At 58.0% G+C, this 24,797-nt stretch overlaps 1 protein-coding gene across 1 annotated transcript in view; it reads right to left on the reverse strand.

Annotated features, from left to right (window-relative positions):
* Positions 1-24,797, reverse strand: part of Glt1d1 (glycosyltransferase 1 domain containing 1) — an 87,079-nt gene that overhangs the window by 9,448 nt on the left and 52,834 nt on the right. The window contains exons 7-11 of the mRNA XM_023720574.1: positions 16,090-16,185; positions 14,954-15,003; positions 6,327-6,370; positions 5,550-5,670; positions 1,386-1,484 (exon numbers count right to left, since the gene is read on the reverse strand). Coding sequence (XP_023576342.1) covers positions 1,386-1,484; positions 5,550-5,670; positions 6,327-6,370; positions 14,954-15,003; positions 16,090-16,185 — 410 coding nt within the window. The remainder of the gene's footprint in view (positions 1-1,385; positions 1,485-5,549; positions 5,671-6,326; positions 6,371-14,953; positions 15,004-16,089; positions 16,186-24,797) is intronic.

Here is a 24,797-nt window from a genome sequence, read left to right on the forward strand (position 1 = left end):
CCACGGGGCCGAAGCTCCCCACCACAAGGCGGTGCCACGGGGCCGAAGCTCCCCACCACAAGGCGGTGCCACGGGGCCGAAGCTCCCCACCACCAGTCTGGCCCTCACAGGCCTTTGTGGGTGGCCCTGCAGGTGACCGCTGTGGTGACTTCACCACTGCTGCTCTAGGCCCTTGGGGGCTCTGACACAGGGACCCCTGGCTCCCTGCACACTGACCCAGCCAATCCCCAGGCCAGGTAGGTGTCCGTGCCAGTGTTGTGATGGGGACAAGCTTCCCTTCTCCCCAGGAGCCAAAGCGCACCTCAGTTGTGCTCAAGCCTGTGGCTGCCTGAGCCGCAAGTGAGAAGAAGGCCCTCGGATTCTGCTGTGGAGAGAAGCCGCACTGGACTCGGCGGACACAACACAACCTTTTATCTGTTTACTTGTTTGCATTGTTTTCATATGTATTTAGTACAGGGTCTACAGGGTCTCGCTACCCAGATGGAACTCACAGTGATTCTCCTGTTTTCAGCCTCCCAAGGGCCGGGATTACAGGAGCGTTCCGCCACGCCCAGCCTCAGTCTCAGTCTGCGTAAGCAGGCGCTTTAATCCGCAGAGCTTTGCGGCTGGCCCCAGAACCTTTTAATGACCGAGTACTATAATTTTTACAATCAGCCCCGTGTTTCTAAAGGAACGTGGCTCTAATGCCTGCACAACTCCTGTGGAAGAGTCCAGCTGCGCTGAGCCTGAGCCCTGACCCAGGCACCAGCTCTGTCCTCCTCCTCACCCCGGGAGCGGGAACTGGCCCAAGAGAACAGTTCCCACAGACACAGGGAACTCAGCCAGCGTCCCCAACCCTGCGAAGGGACCGAGGGCTTCAAATGGAAATGTGGCGGACACTCGCGGGTGCATCCCTGCGTCCTCTGGACCAAGTGGGCACCCTACCCTGGTCCACATGGTCATGGGCATGCTGGGAGGCCCTCAGAGGCCCACAGCGCCCCCTGCCGGCCACATGGCCTGTTTGTTTTCTAATGCCCAGGAACACTCCTCACTCAGCACTCCCAAGGGTCACCCTATTCTTAGCTGTTTCGTGGGCAGAACCGAGGACATGCATTTGTTCCAAAAGCTGACAGATGCTCCCCAAGTACAGGGCTGCACCCCACAAGCCCAGTTCTGAGGTGAGGAGCCGGAGCCCCTAGAGGTGAGGTGACTCACCAGCCTGTCTAGCTATTCCGGGGCAGGGCAGATCTGAGCTCCCCTGCTGCCTCCCCAAGGCGGCACCCAAGGGCAGCACCCTGGGGACTCCAAGAAGTCCCCAGGATGCAGCAGCCATGGCACAGTGCTCTCCACACACAGACAGGCCGCACACACGCAGCACGGCAGGCAGGCAGGGCCGAGCTCCTCACCTGCGGGTCTGTGAACAGAAGCCCCGTGACCTCATGCGTCACCACAGTGGCATTCCCGGGAATGTTCCTGGCCAGCACAGGGACCTCCAAGTTCATGGCCTGCAGGACAGGGGAGAAGAGAGGTCATTCAGGGCCCAGGGACGAGAGCAGCAGGTCTGGAGGATGTGCCTTCTGGGCGTGGGGGGCCTTGGCAGCCGCAGACCCCCCCCCCCCAGCCACGCTGCATCTCCCAAATGTGCCAGAGCCACCGCTGATCCCTGTGCTGTCGCTCTGGAGAGGACATGGCTGGGTCACTATCACAGTGTCACAGAGATGTGTGCACCTGCGTGTCCCTCTGGACCCCTGCACAGGCCACCTGGCGTCTCTGTGCTTAACGACCTCTGCTGCTGTCCCCACGGGTGGTTCTCTCGGTGCCGGCACAGTACACGCCAGGATGGCGCACATCTAAGGGACGTAGCGCGTGGCTCCGATTACTCATGAGGCAGCTGCTCCTTCCTGAGGTCTGAGGACTGTCGCGTGATGTCCTTCAGCCTGGCCCCTGCTGGCTGGACACCAACACAGATGCCAGAGGCTGAGTGTGCAGTGGGCCGCACCTACAGGGCCGGTTGGGGGCCTGGCCCACGGGCCGTGGAGCTGTGCCCGTCCTCAGATCCCCAGGCCCCTGCACGGCTCTCTCAGCTTTGGCCCCAGGTTGCCCACTCCAAGGGCGCGAGTCTCCACTGTCAGGCAGCAGGGACCTCCCCCTAGGCCGGGAGGCAGGACTGGCTCACGCCTTCTGCAAGCCTCTAATTCAGCTCTTGTGCAAGTTGAAGCCACGCTGAGCAACTCAGTGAGACCCAGCCTCAGAAAAACAAAATCTGTTTCTAAGCAGTGACGCTGGGTTTCAGAAAGGTGTCAGTCTCCAACCTCAACCCACCTCAGGGTGCAGCAGGCTCTGCTCCATGCAGCCCCTGAACCACTGCCCAGCTGCCTGGCCAGCTCACAGCAGACCCCAGACTGGTTTCTCCCCTGGTCCTGGCCTGTGTCCCACCTGTACCCTGTGCATCCGTGGCCAGGACCTGGACCTTCCTGCCCCTTTGGAAATAGACAGCTCAAGTAAAAGCAGCCCAGCAGGACCTTGTGGGTTCCCAGACTGTACAGATGGACAGAAGAACTGGCACACAGGGAGCACACAGTCATGGAACTGCTGTGCCTCGGGCAGGGCCTGGGACACAGAGCACAAGGACAGGAGTGGAGAGGAGGGCCAGCCTGGCAGCAGCTGCAGCTCCACTCCCAGTGACAGAGCTGGGGTCTGGAAAGGGCGCGGTGACACCAGGACCTGACCAGCTACCCTCCCAGTGAGCAGGGATCCAGTCCCAGTGCAAACACGAGGTCACCCTCAGCAACTGTCACAAGGCTGATGTGGGGCACCTTGGCCGGCTGGGTCCCTGGGAACCAGTTAGGCGGTGGGAGGAGGAAAGGGTAGATGTGAGCAGAGTGTTGGCGTGGTCTGAGGTGTAAGCATGACCATGTGGGTGTGTACACGTATGTGTGTGCACATGGGTGCCTGCACGTGTGCATGCCGTATGCATGCATGTGGGTGTGTATACGTGTGTACACATGAGCACTTGTATTGTGTACAGGACAGATTCCGCGGGGATTTCCACAGGGCCTGTCTGCTCTGTCCCCCACAGCCGACCTAGCAGGCTCCTCCTGGAACCCACTGCGCTGGTGCTGAGTGAAGGGTGCAGGGTCCACTGGTACAGGGGAGGGGACTCAGGGTGGCAGAGGTCAGCCCACCTCCCGGGGAACCACAGGTCCTGGGAAGATGTGCTCGGGCCTGGGCAGGGTGTGGAGCAGACAGAAGCGCACACAAGGGGATCTGGGAGTGGAAGACCCAGGGACACAGGGTGGGGACAGTTCTGGCAAGAGCCTCAGGAAGCAGGGTGTCTCTGAGGGGCCCGCTCCATGGCAGCAAGAAAGGCTGAGGGGAGCAAGCCTCGGGCCTGGGACCTGCTCTGTGCACCAGTCTCTGAACACACAGGGCCCGTTTTCCCCCACTCAGCTCTTCCATCCCTTGGGAGGTGATGTCCACATCTGACCCTTCTGAGGAATGCTGGAGCCAGCGACCACGTGCAGCAAGGGCCGCGTACAGAAGAGCTGGAGAGAAGCTGGCGCCCAGGCCGCCCCGAGCACAGGGAGCCCAGTCTGGGAGGGCAGAGGCCCCGCCCTAGGACGGGAGCCACCCGGTCCAGCTTTCCTCACAGCCCTGAGTGGCCGGGCTGACACTATGGAGGTGGGTGGCTGGTCCCGAGGGAACACCAGGCTCTGGACAGACCACCGGCGCAGGCACAGACAAGCGGATCCCACATCTCCCCCAGGGTGTTGGTGTGAACATTCCTCCATGTAGGACAGGTCTGCACTTGGACAGTGCTCCCCCCCCTGCGTCTCCGAGACCCAAACGTGCTGGCAGCATTCTTCTTCCTAGCACGATGGCAGAAGGCCTGAAATGTCACAGTGGGCAGGGCTGCTGCTGCCCTTCGGGGGGCTGCCAAAGTCAGGACAGGGTACTGCATGGTAGTCTTTGAAAGGCTCTCGAGCTGGCTCGGAGGAGGCTGGCAGGCTCAGGGTCGGGGCACCGCCCTCACCTCAGCCTTGGAGATGAGGTCTCCCTTCTCCTGGGCACAAAACCCACGGGGACAGCACAGGACTCTGTGTGTGTGTGTGTGTGTGTGTGCGCGCGCGCACGCACCCACCTGTGTGTAGTCCGTGTATGTGGCTGGTGTGTGTCTATGGACGTGTGCCTCTGTGTACCCGTGTGTGGCCCTGTGCTTGTGTGTGTGCTGCGTCCTCACTGGCAGAGTTCACTGGACCAGGACAAGAACAGAGTTCCTGGAGTTCTGGCATGCGGACCGAACCCCCCAGACTCGGCCTGAAGGCACCTGTGTGTGCCAGTCTTTGCCCTCATGCCCGGAGCCAGCTGGTGTGACGTGGGGGCTGAACAGCAAGGAGCTTTCCGCCAACGGATTTCTCCGCACTGCCCGGACAACAACAGAGCCAGCTCCGGGAGGTGGAGATCACTTCCTGGGAGGCACTGGCTCCCACTCCGGTGCTGATGAACTGGAGCTGATGGAGCGCGCCAGGGCCACACCTCCGAAACCAGCTTCCTGCAAACCCTCTGCCCAAAGGGTATTTTGGACATCTGGGAAGGAACCTGGCGGCAGCAGCACTGTGGAGGCTGAGCCCCAGCATCTCCTTTGCCGCAGGTGGCCACTGTCTGCAGCCTCTGCCCCTGTCCTTATGAAGCGGCAGAAGCGTGTGCGCCCTCGGGGGAGGCGCGGTCAGCAGGCTCCTGAGCAGGGCTGGGGCGTCCAGCGCACAGTGTGGCCCACTACAGCCACAGGACGCGGCAACCCGGGCGGCAACCACGGCCCAAGGGGAGCATCACAAAGCCGCACCCCGGGCGGCCAGCCCGAGCTCGGGCACAGGGGTCCAGCTCTACCACGGCCGTGAGTGTTTGGTTTTTCAGGTTTTATTCTTTTTTGAATGACGTCTGATTAAAAGAAAATATCAGACCTAAAATGTCAATTATCTGTTTGAACCTAAGAGAGGGTTTCTTTCTGACTCTTATTAACCACAGTCTCCAGGACACTAAGGCTGTCTCCAGGACACTAAGGCTGTGAGCTGCACTTCTGTCAATACATTCTGTTTACTCCATGCAGTCCCCAAGACCCACGGCTGGTGTCACGGGGCTCCCACGAAGAAGGCAGCGCCCGGCCAGGTGAGCCCCGGGGACATCGAGCCAGGGCCTCGAGCTCTGACGGCCAGACGTCCTCCTTTCTATGCAGGCTTCATTGTGCGTGTGTATGCGTGTGTGCTACGCATGCTGTACGCGCTGTCCCTGCTGGGAGCTGCCAGGGACCCTGCACGCTGGGCAGCAGGAGTCGTGGCAGGCGTGGCCCAGACAGGGCGCACTGCGCATGCTCGAGGTGGTCACGCCCAACAGGGGCACAAGGGCTGCGTCCTCGCTGCATCCCGAATTCAGGGCTGCGGAGCTGGGCCAGGAGACGACACCCAGCCAGCACAAGCCAGCGATGCGACAGGAAGTGGTGCCCTCCGTCCCCACGGCCACCCCACGTGCAACCCCAAGAGCCGTGCGGGTCGGCTGCGCCCCAGCCCCTTTACCTCCAGGATGGCGGCTGACATGCCCTCCGACACGGAGCTGTTCACCAGCGCACAGCAGCGCCTGAGGGCCGCATGCAGGTCTCCCTGGGGCATCTCTCCCAGCAGCCGCACCCCGCGGGCCCTATGAGACGGGTGGACGGCAGGTTACTGCGGGGGGCGAGCACAGGGCCGTAGGAAGGGCAGGACGACCTCCAGGAAGGGCCCCAATGAGAAGCGTCATTAGCTGGGCAGGGGTGGGGGCTCGCTAGCCATTGCTGCACTCCGGGAGGCTGAGGCAGGAGGATCCCAAGTTCAGGCCCAGCCTAGGCAACTTAGCTACTTGCTGAGATTCTACCTCAAAATGAAAAAAAAAAAAAAAAATTGGCTGGGGATGTCGCTCAGTGCAAAGGCCTCAGGTTCAATCCCCAGTATGGTAAAGAAAGGAAGGTTGGACTCACACTGAAGGCACCAGGAGGAAGGGCCAGTGGGGAACAAGGCAGCCGACCTGCCTGACGCGACCTCTGCTGCTGGGGACACAGCTGTGTCCCAGGGCGGGGCTGCACCTCACAGGGTCCTGCTCAACAGCCCGCCTCGCCCTAGGCCTGGGCCCGGCAGTGTCTGACAGGGTTGTGTGGTCACCTTGGCAGCTGAAGGACTGGGGCGGGGATGGTGTGGGACCCAGGGCCAAGGCCAGGGGTGGGGGTGAGTGCCGGGGGTGGGGGTGAGGGCCGGGGGTGGTGGCCTCCGTGCTGAGCCGCGGTGGAGCCCTCTGCAGGGCGCGGCTACCTCCAGCCTTACCTCTCCACTCCGGCTCTCACTTCCCTGGTGAACAGCGGATCCACCTGAAAGGAGAGGACCAGCCTGAGCAGGGCCCGTGGGGGAGAGCCGAGGCCTGTGGGCCCCACTTGGGCGTGGAGACAGACCCGGCAGCCCCAGAGCAACAGGGCGGGGAACGAGCCGGAGTGCAGCCACAGAGCGATAGAAGCGGGGACGCCAGACGGAGCAGAAGAGGATGGAGGGGCTGCATGCAGGGGGGCACAACACGCGACTTAGGCTTCAGCCATGAATGGCAGTCACACACGTGGGACGGTGCCCGAGGCCTGCACACCCACCGCATTCCATCTTCCCAGCTTTTCTACTTTGAGACAGGGTCTCACTGAATCACTAACGGTGATCTAACCCGGCTTGAACTTATGCTCCCCGACCTCAGTCTCCAGAGTGCTGGGGTCACGGGCGTGCAGCGCCAGGCCTGGCCGCACCACGGGTTTTAAGCAAACTGGTATGTCCCTGTATGTCCAAGCACAGGGGAAACGCAGCGGGGACAGTGCCAGCCGTGTGTGTCAACGAGCCCCAGACTGGTTTCCTCACCCCTGGCTGGTGGAGGAGGAGGGGACACAGGGCCCCTTCCCCTTGAGGTAGGCACTTGTCACACCTGCAAACCCACAGCCACTGCAGACACCCTGCAGGGCCAGCGCTCAACCACACACATCCTTCACCCCACTGGGCCACTGCGGCGGCAAGGAACAGGATTCTAGAACAGCCAAGACACATTTTAAATCGATGCGGGTTCAACAGAGTCCTGGACGGTCCCTGGGTGCCGCCACAGGGCAGGCTGAGCTCACTTCACGGGCACTGTGCCTGCTGTGGCCTTCTCACAGAGACGCCCACGAGCGGGAGGGAAGGCAGATTCGATTTCTGTTCTCATTTACACTCGCAGTAAGCTGCGAATGAAGCAGATTTAAAGAACATGGCCTCACTGGCTTAGAGTGCCGCTGGCGTGCAGCTGCTGTTAGAAGCCTGACTTTGCTCTCTCCTGAAAGGAAGTGGTTCAGGTGCCTGTGTGGACCCGACTATGGGGACGCTGGGGCACCTGAGCCCCACCCCAAGCACTGGTGGCACACATCTCAGTGGCATCCTGCAGCCCCGGTCCCCAAGAAGTCACCGTCTGACAGTGTTGAGTGTGCCCGCTCAAGACATTTGGCCCTAGAGGGTTTTTTCTTTTTTTTGATGTATTTGGTACAGGGTCTCACTACACAAATCAGACTCCTAGCGACCCTCCTGTTTTCAGCCTCCCAAGTGCTGGGATTACACGGGTGCACCCCGAGCAGTCACAATCGCTATCTCAGCGCCCCCTGGAGGCAGGGCTGGCACAGCATGCCAGGGATCAAACCCCAGCCACTGCGCTCTGCCTAAGCAGGAGCTTTAGTCCGCTAAGCTATCTGGCCAGCCCTAGAGGGATCTTAAAAGAGAAAACTGACAGCCACAAGCAATCTCTTATCACTCTGTACCTGTTAACACTCAGCAGCCACTTCCTACATGCCAAACTATGCCCAACAACCTAGCTCCCAAGGAGACTGTCATCACTGTCCCTTTGCACATGAGGACAAAAAGCTCAGAGAGGTGGTGTAACTTCTCCAGGGTGGCACAGCCAGAAACACCGGGCCAATACCCACATTCAGGCAGCACACCCAGAGCCTGCCTCTTTAGGCCGGGCCCTGCCTCCGTGGCTTCTGCCCAGCGGCAGTGCACAAGAAGCTCGTGTGGCTGGGGCATACCTGCCTGCTTACAGAGCTGTCCCATGCTCCTAGTCACGCTCCAACCTCTCCAGCGCTGTCACCTGGGCCCAAGACCCGTGGGCAGTACCACCTCTGCTGTCCTGGCCATCCTGCCCAGCAGGGGGGTCTCCTCCTGTGGAGCCACCTTCCTCACGCCCGTCCTCTCCCCCGACCCAGCCTCACGTGCCTGGCCCATGCCTGGGAATCCCTGCTAAAGGGCGACTTCCAACTGACTCTACCTTACAGCAGAACCGCACTCTGACCCCAGCCCCTGACAGTCCACGGAGAGTTTCTCTGGACTCCTCATGAATTTGCGTGTGAATATTTTACTTACTGTATTTGTAGCTACAAATTTCTCTATGCAACTCTATTAGCATGTGCCCATCTCCTGATTAACCATTCAGGGAAGGATACTTTCTTCAGGAGATAAATCCAGTTTTATAAGCTCGAGAAAGACCTTAACTGAGATGCGGGCACCGGTCCACAGCTGGCCTTCAAGTAAACGGGAAGCGCACACACCTTCGCTGGGCTCGCCTTCCACCTCAGTGCGCTTTCAGGTCTCTTAGTGAAGCCAGGGAGCAGCTCACACAGATGAAGAGAAAGGCGAGGGGTGTTCTTATTAAATGCAAGTGCGTGTTAGGAGATTTTTAGAGGCAAAAGCACCATGAGCGGCGAAGAAGGGTCTCATGCCTTCCCTGCAAGCACATCCGTTTTCTAGAAGGCCACAGTTCCAACTCCCCAGTTTTGGGGAAATCACCCCAGATAGAAGAAGCCACCATGGAAAGTGGCGCAGCTGTCGCTCCCAATCCACAGCTCTCCCCAAAGTGTGTGGTGCAGGGTGCTCCCGCCTGGACCCCACACGCCACTGACCTGGGGAACCCAGAGATCCAGGTACCTGCATGGGGGTGGAAGTGGAGGGTCCTAGTGGGGGCCGTTAGCATCCAGGTGTTGATCAGTAGGGCAGTCTGCAGAAGTGTGTGCGCAGACACGAATTGACACCATGCATAAAGACATAAATGAGCAGATGTAGACAGACAGTGTAGACAGAGACACGGACACAGATATGGATGTGCCGGTAGACATGTGGATGTACAGGCGGAGACACGGACACGCACAGACACGGCTGTGGTAGAGACACACATACAGATTCCAACATGCAGGCGGCACGTGGACACAGACACAGATGTGCACGTGAAGACGTGGCTGCCTACACAGACACGGCTCTGACACAGACATGGACTCAGACACGGCTGTGGTCCAGAGGACCCTGGTGTGTGACGGAGGAAGTAGCAGAACCCTGGCGTCCCTGAGGGGCTGCTCTGGCTCTCACCAGCAGGTCCCCACGGCCCCAGCGCAGGCCGACAGGTGATGCTCCAGAGCTGGGTGTGGTGTCCCTGGAGCAGAGGACTGCACGCTTTCCCTCTCCCAAGGACCCTAGGAGCCGAGAGCCACATCATCCCCGCTGACAGGACCAGGGGAGTGCGCAGCCCCCTCATCCCTGCTGAAGGGGAAACAATCCGAGACTGCACCGATGTCTTGCTATTTTCACTTTGACAGCCGAGCACTGCTCCCTCTGTGATTCCCGCAGCCCTGTCCCACGGGGCGGCTCCAACCGGCCTGCTCCTTGAGGGAAGGAGGGTGTGGCCGGTCTTGTGTGCTGAGGCTTCCTTCCCGCGAGGTTCCGGGCAGAGTGGACCTCATCTATGCTCTGCAGGAGGCCGTCCCAGCGAGACTTCCTGCTCCGGAACTCCCTGGCTCACCACGTGCGCACGGCCTCGGGCCAGCAATGCCCTTGTGCTGGCCACAGGACTGCGTGGCGTCTTCATGGGCAGAACAGAAGTGAGGAGTGGCCCCCGCTGCAGTCACTGCCGGACAGGCTGGGCCCGTCCGCCCAAGCCAGGAGCCCCCAGAGCAGGAGCTCTGTGGCCAACAAGGAAAGAAAGGGGCCGCAAGACGGCAGGCACGCTTGCTCCAGATGTCAATGACAGCGAGCTGCTGCGTGAATTAAATCGGAACCTGAACGCGCCCCCGGGCCCGGCTCTTACCCACCCTGCAGATCAGCAGTGGCAAGCAGATCTTAGCACTCCGGACAAGGCGCAAAGTCAAGTGGAAATAGTCTTGCCCCGGACTCAGAGCTGATGACAAACAGTGCTTGCCTCTGAAAGAGCTGTTCAGGTGCTTCACCATGGCAAGGGGACAGTGAGTTCGATTGGGGGGCCAGGAAACAGGCTGAGAAGGGCCCAGCTGAACCAGGACAGCTCTGCCCCATGGAAGCAGCACGAGTCCGCCTCGCAGGGCTGCAGCGAGGGCCCCAGGCCCAGTGTACCTGGCCACCACAGAGGCACAGCAAATCACAAACTCAAAAGATAGGGGAAAGCACAGGCATTTTTTAAAATGACACAGCCAGGCGTGGCGGTACACACCTGTAATCCCAGCACTTGGGAGGCTGAGGCAGGAGGATCAAGGCGAGTTCGAGGCCAGCTGGCGAGTTCAATGTCAGCAACTCTTTCCAGAATGTGTGTGTGTGTGTGTGTGTGTGTAAGGGGTTACTCCTGTGTACATGTGTGCACGAGTATGGTAGATTACTCCCATGCACGTGTGTGCGTGTGTGTGTGTGTGTGCCTGTGTCCACATATGCACAGTCATTCCTCTGGTGTACATATGTACAGTGGGTCATGCATGCGTGAGTATGCATGTTTGTGCATCTGTGTTTACTGGGACACTCCTGTGTGTCTGTGCCCACCTATGTTTCCTTGTGTGTGTACGTGCAGAGTGGTTCACTCCTGTGCATGCATGTAGCAGGTTATTCCACGTGTGCACGTGCATGTGTGTGAAGCATCACCACCCTCCCGAGGGCTGCTGGCACACACCTCCGCTCTTCTCAGCTCTGCCTCAGTGGCACGACCCCGGCAATGGGCCAGGTGTGGGGACAGCATCTGCACCAGACACAAGAAGTGGGCCACCCCAGTCCCCGGACAAGCGCCAGCCCGGAGGCCCACGAGAGGCAGAGGAACCACCAACCTGAATCTGCGCTTCATGACTAGACAGACAGCCAAACAGCCGGCAGCCACGCTCCATCCTGAGGACTCGGACGCAGAGGGGGATGGTGGCTACAGGGCTCTGGGCCGCTGTAGGAATCCAGGCCCTCAAACTGCTCCCTGTGCTGAGGTGACAGCCAGGTGGTGGTGGTGCCTCGTTTCCTGGGTTTTGAGGGACCACTGAAGGGGCAGGGACGGGAAGGCGGACGGGGCGGCACAGAAAGCCGGCCAGGTCTGGGCATCTCGGTGTCCTGGAGCCTGGAGCCAGGGCCAAGCCTGCACGTGACAGGGTGTGGTGGGACGATGTCAGCCAGGGGGTGGATGAAGACAGCACTGGGCCTGCCTGGGGAGGGCGGCACACTGGGTCAAGAACCATCCGTCGCAGAACCGGGGCGCGCAGCCGAGGAGCCGTCTCTCCAGTGAGCCCCTCACCCTGCTGTGTCCTCTGCTCACCTGGCTGGCTCGCTCCAGGGCTGTCCCGAGGGTCCCAGGGTGTGGTCTCCTTGGGGTGGGGTCCAGGGTGAGACATCAGTACCAGCCCCACCTGTCCCCTTCCCTGACAGCTGGGGGCGAGGGCAACGGAGCGCTCTGACAGCTGCAGCTGGGGTCGTCTGGACGCTCCCCTGCGTTCCCAGAGATGTCCATTCTGACTGAAGCAGGCTTGAACTTGGACCAACTTGGATTGGCGATCAGTAGCTTTGAAATCGGACCAATCAGCAGTCTTAAAAATGGACCAATCATTTGGCTTGAATTGGACCAATCAGCAGCCTTGAACTTGGGCCAATCAGTAGTCTCGGGTTTGGACAGAGGCAGATGAGCCCGGCCCTCTGCTGCCAAACATAAGCGGTGCCTGCAGCCGGTGTGCTCAGGGCAGTGAGCTCGGTGGTCTAGAGCAGCGCTGCTGGCAAGCGACATCCGCACCCTTCCCCGGGAAGCCCCGGTGTGCGGCTTCCCTCCGCAGGCGGTACCCGGCGCCTGTGTGCAGAACCGCAGGCGCCTGCGTGGCGGATCCAGGTCTTGGATGGCACACCACGCTCCACCCTCCCTGGGTCCAAATCAGGGGAAAGAGAACTATTTCCGAAGCATGGCAACAGCGGGCATAGCAACGCACACCCGTCATCCCAGCACAGGAGGCTGAGCCAGGAGGATCGCCGCGAGTTTGAGGCCAGCCTGGGCTATAATGAGTTCAAGGCCAGCATGGACTGCACAGTGAGACAAAACAAACAAATAAACAAAGCCCAGGTAAACAGCCAGGTGCAGCAGTGGCAGGCTTGTAACCCTAGCTATTAGGGAGGCTAGGGCAGGAGGGTTGTAAGTTTGCATCTCACTTGGGCAACTTCAGGAGACCCTGTCTCAAATAAAAACCAAAAAAGATTCGGGGCATAACTCAGTGGCAGAACACCTCCAGGGCCCAAATGAATAAACAGCAGGCAAGCAGAGGCTGTGGGCCAGCAGGACGATCCACAGGGAAGGGCACAAAGCAAGGGCTGTCCCTCCCGGGCGCCATCCTGTGTGGACCAAGGGCAGGCGAGGACACAGACACACGTGGGGCTCTGGGCTCTGGGCTCTCTCCTGGGGAAAGGCTGCCACTGCACGTCACACTCTGTGTCACCTTCCCATCAGCCCCGTGCAGGTTCCCCGAGGAGGGGCCACGGTCAGGCAGACGCGGGACCCGCAGCCCTACGAGTGCACGCAGGTCTCTCCCCCAAGCGGCCTTCCCTTGTGGCTTCCACAGCACACACCCACCCTGGGTAAGAGGCTTCCCAAACCCCAGCCACGGTGCGTCTTCGCGCTGTGCCGTGTCTGCACACCATCTGCACTCCTGCCTGCTTAATGTGTGTCGTGGGGTCAGTTCGATTCACCTTTAAGGGGCGCTTTCCTAGCTGGAAAGTCACATTGCATGTCATAAGTAGGACATACAGTGGAAGCAAAGCCCCTGGTATTGAATTCCTCCTGGACGCTGACAGTCCCAGGTTGTGGCTCCGAGCCTGAAGCCCCGCCCTCCTTCGTTGGCAAGAACTCGAGCTTCAGACTGAAACCTTCTGTTCCAATCGGCTCTTCAGACAAAGGGTGGGAGGAGAGCAGTAACTGCCACCCTGGGCCTCAGTTAATCAGTGAGCACACTGGGAGTGACCTCGCAGCTACACGTGGCTAGCGCTTGCGGTGTGTCTGTGCACGTGTGAGCACGCTTTGTGTGTGCCACACCAAACACACACAGCGGGGTTGAGAGGGCTCCTTTTCCGAGTGGCACCCAACCCAATCACACGCTGCACCCTGGCTCCCTTCCACATAAACATCATTCCCCAAAGCCCTGGAGAATGCTGAGGAAAGGGCTGCTTGCTCCCTGGGTCCCTTGGGACCTGGAAAACTAGAGAAGCTGCACAAGCAGGCAGCCCCGTCAGGCCCAGAGCTGCGCAGAGCCCCACCAGCTGGAATTTGGGGGGTGATAATGTGCAGAATGTGTGAAAGAGGGAGGCCCGTCCTGGTGTGGCACCCACAGTGGGAATCCCACTACACCTGCATGCGCATGCATGCACACACGCACACACACGCACACACACACGCGCGAGCACGACTGCCACGGCAACACCATAAGGCAGGCAGCTGGGACCACTCTGAAGCTGGCTGCCCCTGGCCCCGAGGCTGGGAGTCCAGGTCCAGGCAAACCCAGAGTCTGACGAGGGCTTCCTGATGCACAGGCGCCTCCCCGTGTGTCCGTGCAGATGGGGTGAGAAGCTCTCTGGGCCTCCTTGGAGGGACACGGATTCTGCTCCCAGGTCCCCCCCCTGGCTCCCCACGCTTGTCCTCACCACCTCCTTCGGGCTGCACCACCTCTGCCATTGCATTAGAAGCCGGATTTGATCTCAGCGCAGGCATGTGCAGGAACTTGGATTCTCAGAAAGCAACCCTGGACCAGCAGCCACCACTGCCATCAAACATGACAACCTCCCACCAGAGCCTGTCCCTCCCCGCCCCCCATGGGCTCCTGAGCCTTCTGCAGGCCCTGAACACGGCCCAAAGACCCTGCCTGTTGCGGCTGCAGAAGCAGCTGCCCTTGTTCTCTGTGCACTTTCTGAGCAGGCCCAGAAAGCACAGCCATGGCTTGTCCTGCACAGTGAGTCTTCTGCCCGCCCCACCTGGAGCCTGAGAAGATCCTCACCATGACCCCTGTGTCTCTCTAAGACTTTCTTAGTTATCCTTTACAGCAAGGCAATTTTTGTAAAGATTCACCGTAATGATCTTCACGATAAATGACCTGCAGAGATGACCTGTGGTGGTCATGAGCTCCACCTGTGGTCTGGTTTTCTCATTTATTTAATGAAGTTAGGACAGTCTATGGGGTCTACAGGGTCAACAGGGTCTCACTACACAGATCGGACTCATACTGATCGGCCTGTGTTCCGCCTCCCAAGCACTGGGATTACAGGCGCACGCGCCACCACACGCAGTCTCAATTGCCGGCTCAGTGCACCCCGGAGGTGGGGCCAGCACGGCATGCCCGGGATCGAAGCCCAGCCACTGTGCTCTGCTGAAGCAGGCACTTGGGTGCGCTGATGGTTTCTGTTTTTGAAAGGCAAACTGACTTCGGGTACTTAGAAGGGAGGGAAGATCGGGGTGCAGGGGCTCACACCTGCGATCCCACCCCTTGCATCACCACATGTTCAAGGCCAGCCTGCACCATACAGCAAAACTTTGTCTCAAAAAAAACCAAAGGAAAAAAAAAGAAAGGGAAGAAAGCCAACTTGAGATGAGTAATATGAGCTATTTTAGATAATACATCGAAAGGAAGAAAAAGCAGACAGAGGAGACAAGCCCCAGCACACGCACTTACTTCCGGCCCCACGATCACCATGTAGACGCTGGGCTCTTCTCGGTGCCATTCTTGGGAAGAACAGGAAAGAAATAGACTTTCAAACGGCGCAAAGTCGCACCCGGGAGCACTATTCGATTTAACAGAATTTATTCCATAACAAGTTATTTCACAGCGCTCTGCTTTCATCTTGCCCGACCTAGACTACATTTACTTAGAAGTCACATGCTTGACATTTTAAGTTTTACTTAAGACTCTGTTTTCTATAATTCCACACACTATCCACGTTTCTAATGCTGGCTAAGCAGGCCCTGTTGGGGCTTATATCTATGTCCCCCAAAGCCTCGTGTGCCATGGGAGGGAGCTTTAGGTGGGGTAGCTGGACCACTGAGCCACGACAGTCAGCACTGGATGAACCCACTGTGGCGTTCACAGATGAAGGTGCTGCCGAAGGGGTGGAGCTGGGGAGGCGGCCCTGGGGCGGCCCGGCAAGGCCCTCTCCCTCCTCCGCCTTGATCCCTGCTGCTCCCTGCAGCCCTGCCCGGCCTGTTCTCCTCTGCAGCCCCCCTGCCACGCCACCCTGCCTTGGTGCCAGCTGACCATGGACTGAAACCTCCACACACGGAGCTAAAATGCGCCTCTCCTCCTTTGAGCTGTGCGGGCAGGGCCCGGTGCCTCTGTGGCGAGAAAGCGGCAGAGACAAGGACTGGCTTTTAGTGCAGCCCAGCGCAGACTGTCGGAGAGACTGAAGAGAAATGGGCCGCCATAGCCGGGCGCGGCACAAGGGGGCTGTGCGGGGTGCGTTGGGATAAAATGCTGTTCTTTTCTTTCTTTCCTCTCCCTTATGTATCTTTTTCAAATTCCTCTTTTATTTTAAAATTTTATTCATTATACTTTTACTACTTTTTAAATCTTTAAAAAATTATTTTAGTCTTGTAATTATCTGCAATGTTCTTGGTTTCCTAAGAACCCGTGGACATAGGAAAGCAAACAAAAAAACCTGAACAGAAATTTCTACACAGACCTACTGACCCCTCCAGTTACTGTCTTGGTTTCCAAAGCTGCAATCTCAAAACACTTCTGCTTGTGTGCAAAGAATAAGAGAAAAACCTCCAAGTGCCCGGGCTCGGGTGCCGCGCCGAGACGCCCAAACCCACCTGAAAAGGCATCGAGCAGGTACAGAGGGTCCTTCACGCGCCGGAGGCCGCACACAAGGAGGAAGACGTGCAGGCTGTCAGGGCTCCGGTGGATCTCTGCAACAGGGCGAGTGCGGGTCAGCACGCAGGCTCCCCGGGGTTCCCGGCTCGGCGCTCTACGCCCCCCGCATGCCACCTGGAGCCTCACTTTCCTGCTGTGAGCGGTGCCCTCCTGGCTGGGGAGCCTCCCCTCTGCAGCCGCAGGGAACGACAGCTGGGCTGACCCAGCGGATGCTGACGCGGGTGCCCAGGTCCCAGGAAATGCTCCCACCCAGTTCTAGATGGGAGGACTATTTTCTGGATGGAACCACAAGCTAGGCCAGGTGGTCCACATCTGGAGTCGCCGCTACCAGGAGGCAAAGGCAGGGGCACTGCAAACTGTAGGCCGGCTCGGAAAACGACTCGGTAAAACCCCGTGTCAAAATAAAATAAATTAATGGTGAGGCCACTCAAGAACTGCCTGGCTTCAGCCGCCCACAGATGTCACCGAGCTCAACAGGCGCATGCGGAACAGACAGGAGACGGTCAGCTAAGCCGCAGAGCTGGAATGGCGTCCCACAGAATCCCAAGGCAGCAGGGGCTCGATTCAGCCAGTGCCTCACAGGGTGTGCAGCTCGCTGGAGCCTGCCTTCAAGAGCAACTTGCCCGCCCTATAGGCGCTGCGCTGGGACTTCAGCACGCACGAGCCATAGGGCAGGCGCAAACCACGCAGATTCGAGGTTGTCTCCTGCATGGGCACCATCCGCTACTCAGGGCAGGCCATTTCCTTTCTCTGCGTTTTTCTAAGCTAGGAATGGGAATAGTCTTAGTCTGATGGTAGTAAGGCACAGTGCCACTAAGTGAGCTGTCACCAAAGCTTTAAGATGTGACTACTCAGTCACCGGTGCAGAAAACTCTTCCTGACATGGGAAGATGGAGGTGCCTCTCTCGGTAGCGTTGTCATCCCGTGGGCTGGGGTGTGCAGAGCTGGCCCAGCACACCCGGGGCTGCGGGGTCCACGGCCAGAGCGGCACACGCGAACACGACCAAAATCAAGCCCTCCCTATTCATTGTGACAATCACACACTGAGATGCGTTGCGGGTGCTGCTTTGTCTACTTCTCCAGACCCTGAAGCCAGCTTCAGGACTCAGACCCGAGCAAGCGGGAATGTGGACCACAGCCTGAGCCAGAAGCTGTGTGCAGATCGCAAGTGGGGGTCAGGGAAGTCGAGGTCCGGCACTGGGGTCTGGGTCAGGCCTCAGCTACCCCAGCAGACAGAAGCCCTGGAGGAAACTGTGCTGAGAGTAAGTCACGCACGAGGACAGCCAGAGCGCATCAGATCCTGGGCAGGTGCCACAGGTGAGCGTGGGGCTTATGGCAGAGCGACGGGCCTGGAGAGGTCAGAGCATGCTCACGGGGAGCTGCGTGGGAGCCGTGTCCAGTGTGAGCTCCCGCCCAGTGTGTGCCGGGCCCCAGGGCCAGGCAGCGCTGAAAACAAACACTTGCAAAAGTTGCTCATTAGTTAAAAAGAATATGTAATATGTGCAGGCGGAGAAGCCAGGCAGGTGTCCCCTTAGGGGAGGGCGAGCACCTCAGCCCAGCTTTAGAAAGCCAGTGAGCTCCCAGAGGACAGTGTGTGGCCACCTGGAGGGTCTGCTCCAAGCCCTGGAAGGCAGCAGCAGGAGGAGGAGGAGGCAGAAGAGCACACACGAGGCCTAAGGCCGGGAGAATGAAGGGTCTGTGCGCATTGGTGCAGAGGCTGTAACTACACAAACACAGTCACAGGGGAGGACAGCCAAGCCACTGTGAGAGCTGGCTGGGCGAGGAAGAGCACGCCTGTGGCCCCAGCACTAGGGGAGCTGAGGTGGGGAGACACTGGAAGCCCACGGCCCGCAAGCTGGGGGTCCAGGGCCAGCCTGAGCTGCACAGCGAGACCCTCTCTCCAAAACAACCACCAAATCACTGTTTTGTTCCTGCGGTTGCTTCACGGCCCACAGGCCACAGAGATGCACCTTGTTCGCATGCACAGGCAGTGCCAGCTGGTCAGCAGCTTCCACCCAGGAAGACGCGGCTCTGGCCCTGCGCTGCTCCAGGTCCCTTGGAGAGCACCAGGAAGAGGACGTGCGGGCATAGTGGATGAGCACCGGGTACAGCCCATGCAGGATCACGCGCACGTGAGTGACAGCCACACCCGGCTGATGCAGGTCCACAAAGTTCTCCAGCCTGACTGCTTGCGAGGTACTCTCATGGTTTCAGTCCTACTTAACTTCAATTTTTTAAAGTGTTCGTCATCCCTGGCTCCCTAAATTGATTTGAAACTCCTGACCCAGGCGGACCCCGAGGGAGGGGTGGGAGGTGACCCTGCAGTCTTCGCCTCCTGGCAGAGCCTTCCTGTGTGGGAGATGAACTGTAACGCGAACTCAGGAAACCAAATCAGAGGGCGGCAGGAGGACGGGCTCACTGGTCTTATGCTGGGATTTTTAGAAATAAAATGCAGAGGTGGCGCTGGCTCCGGCTGGCCCATGGGCACTTCCTGTACACAGCGTGGCCCTTCCCAGAAATAAAAGTCGTGCTTGGAGCATCTGCCCGGGCAGGCAGGCCCGCGCTGTGGCCCCGCACACTCCCACACCACGCTGGGGGCAGCGGTCAGGCTCCTGCAGCCCTCAGTGGCACCAGCCCCATCATTCCCACTGCGCTTCCTGAGGTCTGCAGGAGGGGCAGGTGTCTCCCCCACGTGCCAGGGAGTTTCACTTCTTGTTCTGAGGTGGCACTTGCTCCCACACTCTGTGCCCTCCTGTGACATCCAGTGAGACCGGAGCCAAGGCTCGAGCTGTCACCTGTGAGGGCACACGAGCAGGTGTCTTTCCCATGGACCGTTTTCTGCGGAGCAACATCGCTAACCTTCACAGCAGAGGTGTGTCCCTGGCCTGGCCTGGCCTGACCCAACTCTGGCAATGACAGGCGGCATGCACGGTGGGCGCCCGGTGACTCGGCTGGTGCCAGAGCAGCATCCCGTGCACTGCCTGTCCTGGTTCCCTCCCAGCGGCTCCCATGCCACCCAGCGGGCATGACTAGGACAGAAGAAGCCAGGAACTTCTGTAGTGCGTATCAAGCTACCTGAATGTTAGCTGGAAAATCTGACCCTGTGGCATCGTAAGAATGAAGAAGGGCCTGGGAGGAGCGCTGGCCCGGAGTACAGGGTCCTAAGAGCGATTCCCAGCACCACCGAAGACTAACAAAAGGAGGGGTCTTTGCCAGGAACAGCTTGGGGAAGCAAGAGATGGCAGTTCAGTGTTAGGCACAGGAGAGTTTCCGTATAGATAGGAGAAAGGCAGAGAGGAAGCGGGGGGAGACAGAGAGACAGGAAGAGAAACAGAGTCAGACAGCAGGGGAGAGAAAGAGAGAACAGAGAGACGGAGACACAGAGAGAGACAGAGAGGGAGTGAGAGGAAGGGGGGCAGACAGAGAGGAAGAGGAAGGAGTGAGACAGACACAGGAAGAGAGACAGAAAGGGAGACAGAGACAGAGACAGAGAGAGAGAGAGAGAGAGAGAGAGAGAGAGAGAGAGAGAGAGAGAGAGAGAGAACAGACAGACACAGAGAGACGGAGGAAGGGGGAAGGGACAGAGAGAAAAACAGGAAGGAGACAGAGACAGAAACGGGGAGACAGAGAAAGGGAGAGACAGAGAGAAAGAGAGGGAGGGAGAGAGACAGAGACACAAAGAAAGAGACAGAGAGGGAGAGAGACAGGGAGAGAGACAAGAAGAGAAAGAAGGAGAGAAAGGGAGAAAGAGAGAGAGGGAGAGAGACAGAGACACACAGAGAAAGAGACTGAGAGAGGAGAGACAGAGGAAAAAACAGAGACACAGAAACAGAGACGGGGGAGAGACAGAGAGAGGAAGAGAGACTGAAAACTGAGATTAAATAAGCAACAGAGAAATGAAATAAAGTGGAGAAAAAACAGGAGAGAATGGCTCAGTCAAATTTAAGCTTTGCTCTTCCGTAGGTTTTCAGTTGGGCGGTCCACAAAGCGTCATCACCCTGCAGGTGCTCGTCACCGGCCAGGAGCCCTTAATCCCAACGACACTCGTGACACACCTGGAATCACAGAGAGCCTTAATGCCCGGGTAACTAATTTCACGCTGACAGATGTTTCTTCTAATCAGCAGCGCTGTCACAAGGTCCTGTGATGGATCGTGGGCCGGTCCCCGACTGCACAAGGCCTCCGTAATTCTCCACCCGCCCTACCGTGGAGTCCTGCTAGTGTAGCTAGCGTAGCGCTGGAAGCTGTCAGCTTGGCTCAGAGGCTGTGGACAGTGCTGGAGACCCACAGCCTCCTCAGAGAGACGGGCTCCTCACACGTGGGCATGAGGCTTGAGAGGCAGAGCGCCAGCTCGGTCACTGCTCAGCCCCCAAGGGCATAGCCAAGTGCCAAGGGAGCTCCCCCCCTCCCAGGCCAATGGTTCCTAAGAATCCCAAGGGCGCTGGTCACACGCGGTCTCTGTGACTCCCTGTCTCTTCTGATGTCTCTCTGGAGCTCAAGGTGGAAGCGACAGACTGCAGTAACGGGACCGAGGTAAGATGGGGCAGCAGCGAGGCACAGGTCCTGCCCCAGAGGCCAAGGCAGCGCAAGGATGGACAATGACCCAGACGACAGAGACGCCTGAGCACAAAGCCAGACGCGGTGAAGCTCACCTCTGCCCTGCTGCTACCCACCGCTGGTCAACCAGCTGGGCGGAGTCAGCCCAGGCCCATGGCTCGGGCACACAGCACAGCCCAGACGGAGCGAGGAAGTGCTGTCGCAGAATCATTAAACCCGGCTCTTCCGCTACTCGCTGCACAGCGAGGTCAGCCCTCAGCCCCACTGCTGTGGAAGCTGACGAGGGCCACCTTGGAGCCATGAATCCCAGCTACGCGCGCCCGCAGCCTCGCGCTGTCCTGGAGATGACATCATCTCATGGCAGGCAACTTAGCGGGGCTGCTGGTGCTGAGTGCGGCGCCCACGCCCTGACGTGATGGAGCGGCCAGGCCACGCGGGGCCCCCGTAGTGCTGGCAGCAGCCCGCTGCCGAGCCAGGACGGGTGACACGCTATGAAAATGATTTCCAATCAGACACTGAAGATTTTTCCTGTCAAGGGAAGCTAACAGGGACATGTGGGAGGGAGAAGAGGCCCCGCTGGCATCTTTAGGTCTCTGGTCCCCCGTCCTCCTGGCTGAGGAGCGCGGTTGTGGGCTCTCGGGTTCTCCTTGGAAGTTCAGAGTGGAACCCGCAGCTGCAGCAGCCGTGCCCACCCTGAGCCTGCAGCCACTCCTCTGAGCAGAGCACCTGTGGCCAACACACACTGCGGACGTCTCTGTGGACAACCAAGCGCCCTGGACTTACGGACACTGGGCGATGGACTTCTGGGAGAGCGCCAAGGCTATGTGGACTTCACAGCATGCAGGGGACGCTACAGGGCCACGATGCAGTCCTGCCAGGTAGGACACAGCCTCCTTGGCCCTGGGACCGGCTGTGTGCGGATGCCGCCCTCCCAGGGAAGCCCCGCTGGGTGTGTGTGGGGCTGACGGGAACAGAGTCCAGAGGCTCCTCAGGGACAGCAACAGTCAAGGGCATGGAGCCCAGGTCCTCCCACGTTCATGAGTGCAGGGGCAGCATCCTTAGAAAGTCTCAAGTCTAAAAGAGAGAGCTCCAGTTAGTTTGTTGCATTAGAAATAATAACACAAAGGAGACTGAAGCCCTGATGCAATCGGAGATAGCAAGCAAATCTGCAGATTGTGAGATGCAGCGTGAACAACAAAAGCCAGGCGCACCGTTAGATCCCAGCATCAGCTGGAAAGTGAAAAAAAATTAAGTCTATAACCGTATCAAAAACAATGCTCAGGCTCTCTCTTTCCAGGTTTGACTAAAGAGGAGTCGCCATCGCGGGAGTTGACATGCATCACGACAAGGCCCGAAAGCCCCAGCGAAGGAGCCCAGGGGCCGGGACATGTCCCTGCGGCTGTAGGTCAAGCTGCCCGAGTTTCTGGCCCGATGAACACACTCCACCTTCAGCCAGGCTGTGCTGAGAGGCTGCTCACGAGCCGCACCAACCGGCCACCTCTCTCCCTTTCCTGGCGGATCCAGAAGATGAAGCTTCCTGGCCAGGAAAATAGTGCAGCAGCGGTCACAGGGACGTCCCAGATGACGTTCTGGAGGTGCCCAGGCTGGAGGCTGTGCCCTGCGCACGAGTAGTCAGGCCACCGCCACATCCTCAAGGCTGGAGATGAGATCCTCAGCCTTGGCCGCCGGCGCTGGGCTCCCCAAGGGCCGGGCCCGGCCCTGGCCTCTGGTCCATGCAAGGACCAAGAGGCGTGCTAGCGTTTCCTCAAGGCGGGGGAACCCGCACAGCCACACCAAGCCCCACGTCGCCTCCGAGGCCCGGATGTTTGAGCACGCCAGAGGCAAAGGGTGAGCCAAAGCTACAAGAACTAATGCCGAGTCGGACTCTGTTAATAAAGACACTGTAGAAGGGCTGGCAAGATAGCTCAGCGGACTAAGCACCTGCTGTGGCAAGCTCAGGGACCAGGGTTTGATCCCTGGTCCTGCACGCCTTGTTGGCCCCACCCCCAGGGCATGCTGAGCCGGTGACCCAGTCCAGGTATGGTGGCTCACACCTGTAATCCCTGCGCTGGGGAGGATGAAAACAAGAGGACTACTACAAGTCCAAGCTGCGTAGTGAGACTCTGTACCAAATGCATAAATGGAAAAAAAAAAAAAAATATATATATATATATATATATATATAAAATAAAAGTTTAAAAAAATGTAGATTCAAAATAATCATACTTAAAAATAATTTTAAATGGATGCACTTGAAACCACAATGTTACATGAAATAAATCAGATGCACAGCTTAAAAATCACATGGTTTTGGCCGGGGAGATGGCTCAGTAGAATAAGCGCTTCCCTGGCAAGCGCAAGGGTCTGAGTTCAATCATGGGTTTTGAAAAAAAAAAAAAAAAAAATCGCATGGTTTCTCTGAGAGAGACCCAAGCCATAAGTAATGAGCAAAATGAAAGATAGGTAAAAGGAGACAGAGAGGCACATCTCTCTCCAATGGAAAAGCGATGGAGAGACGGGGGAGGGGGCAGGGTGCAGAGAGGAAGGGGGCCGTGTCGTGTGCGCCCCACCCCACCCCCCTCCACACAGGGAACGGGAGCGCTGGGCACTGCAAGCACAGGCGGGTAAACAGACTTCTAAAAATCGTGAAAGGCTTGTATAAATAATTATAAAGGTGAAATAAGAGTTAAACAGATGCATGTTTGCAGATTTGATCATGATTCTATCAGTTCCCCTAAACCGATCTATAAATTCAATGAAGTAGGATTTTATAGTAATTGGCAGGCGGCTTCTGAATATCCATGGACATGTAACACGCTGTATCACCTAAAATAGTTTTACAACAAAGCTCTTGGCTAGTACCACCTGATGTCTAGATTCATTACAGATCTGCGCAAGCAGCTAGACATACAGATCAACAGCCCACTCACACACGGTAAATAACTATCAACAAAGACACAAAAACTATTTAAAACAGACAGGTGAATATTTTCAGGGTTTTTTTTTTCCTTTCTTTTTTTATGTGTTTAGGACAGGGTCTATAAGGTCTCGCTACACAGATTGGACTCATAGTGACCCCCACCCCCCATTTTCAGCCTCCCAAGCCCTGGGATTACAGGTGCACGCCACCACACCCAGTCTTAGTGGCCTCTCAGCATGCAGGGGGGCGGGGTGTGTGTGTGTGTGAGGGCTGGCTCTTTCTCTTTCTTTCTTTCTCTCTTTCTCTTTTTTGAGACAGGGTCTCATTCTGTAGCTTTCTCTGCCTTCTACTCACTATGTAGCCCAGGTGGAAAATGACAGGCACAGCAGACACAGCCCTGACGAGGCCTTGCAGCCGGACCAGGGAACACGGCTAGAAACCAATCACTAAAAGGTACTCCAAGCTGGGCGAGGTGGCTGGCGCACACCTGTAGTCCCAACACTCAGGAGGCTGAGGCAGGAGCATCGTTGTGTGTTCAAGACCAGCCTGGGGTCAGTGAGCTCAAGGCCAGGTCAGCTGTCTCAAAAAAACAACACAAAACAACAACAAAAAGGCAGTACAGGAAGAAAGGACAACACGCCTAGGTGACCCGACCCAAAGCAGATGAGAACAAGCAGCATGCGTGGGAGCTGGGCCCAGCAGGACACCATTCCTCAACCCCCAGAATCATTAGAACTGAACACACTGCCGACACCCACCGTGGGAAGGACCAAACTGGGGCGCCTACACCTCCTGTGGAAGCACAACAGTACAGCCGTCCGAGATGGCGGTGCTCGCTGTCAGCACAGCACCCTGGGAGGCCCAAGCAGGAGGATCCAAGTTCCAGCCCAGGCTGGGTATGTGCCAACTTAAAAACTTAGCAAAACAAAAAACAAAACCAGGACTGTTGATACAAGTTAGTGTGAAGCCCAGGCTGGTCTCGAACTCACAATGACTCACCACCCTAGTTCAGAACTCAGTACCAAAAAGAAGAAGAAGAAGAAAGAAGAAGAAAGAAGAAGAAGAAAGAAGAAGAAGAAAGAAGAAGAAGAAGAAGAAGAAGAAGAAGAAGAAGAAGAAGAAGAAGAAGAAGAAGAAGAAGAAGGAAGAAGAAGAAGAAGAAGAAGGAAG

This window comes from Octodon degus, unplaced genomic scaffold (assembly GCF_000260255.1).
Source record: "Octodon degus isolate 3935 unplaced genomic scaffold, OctDeg1.0 scaffold00076, whole genome shotgun sequence".
NCBI lineage: Eukaryota > Metazoa > Chordata > Mammalia > Rodentia > Octodontidae > Octodon > Octodon degus.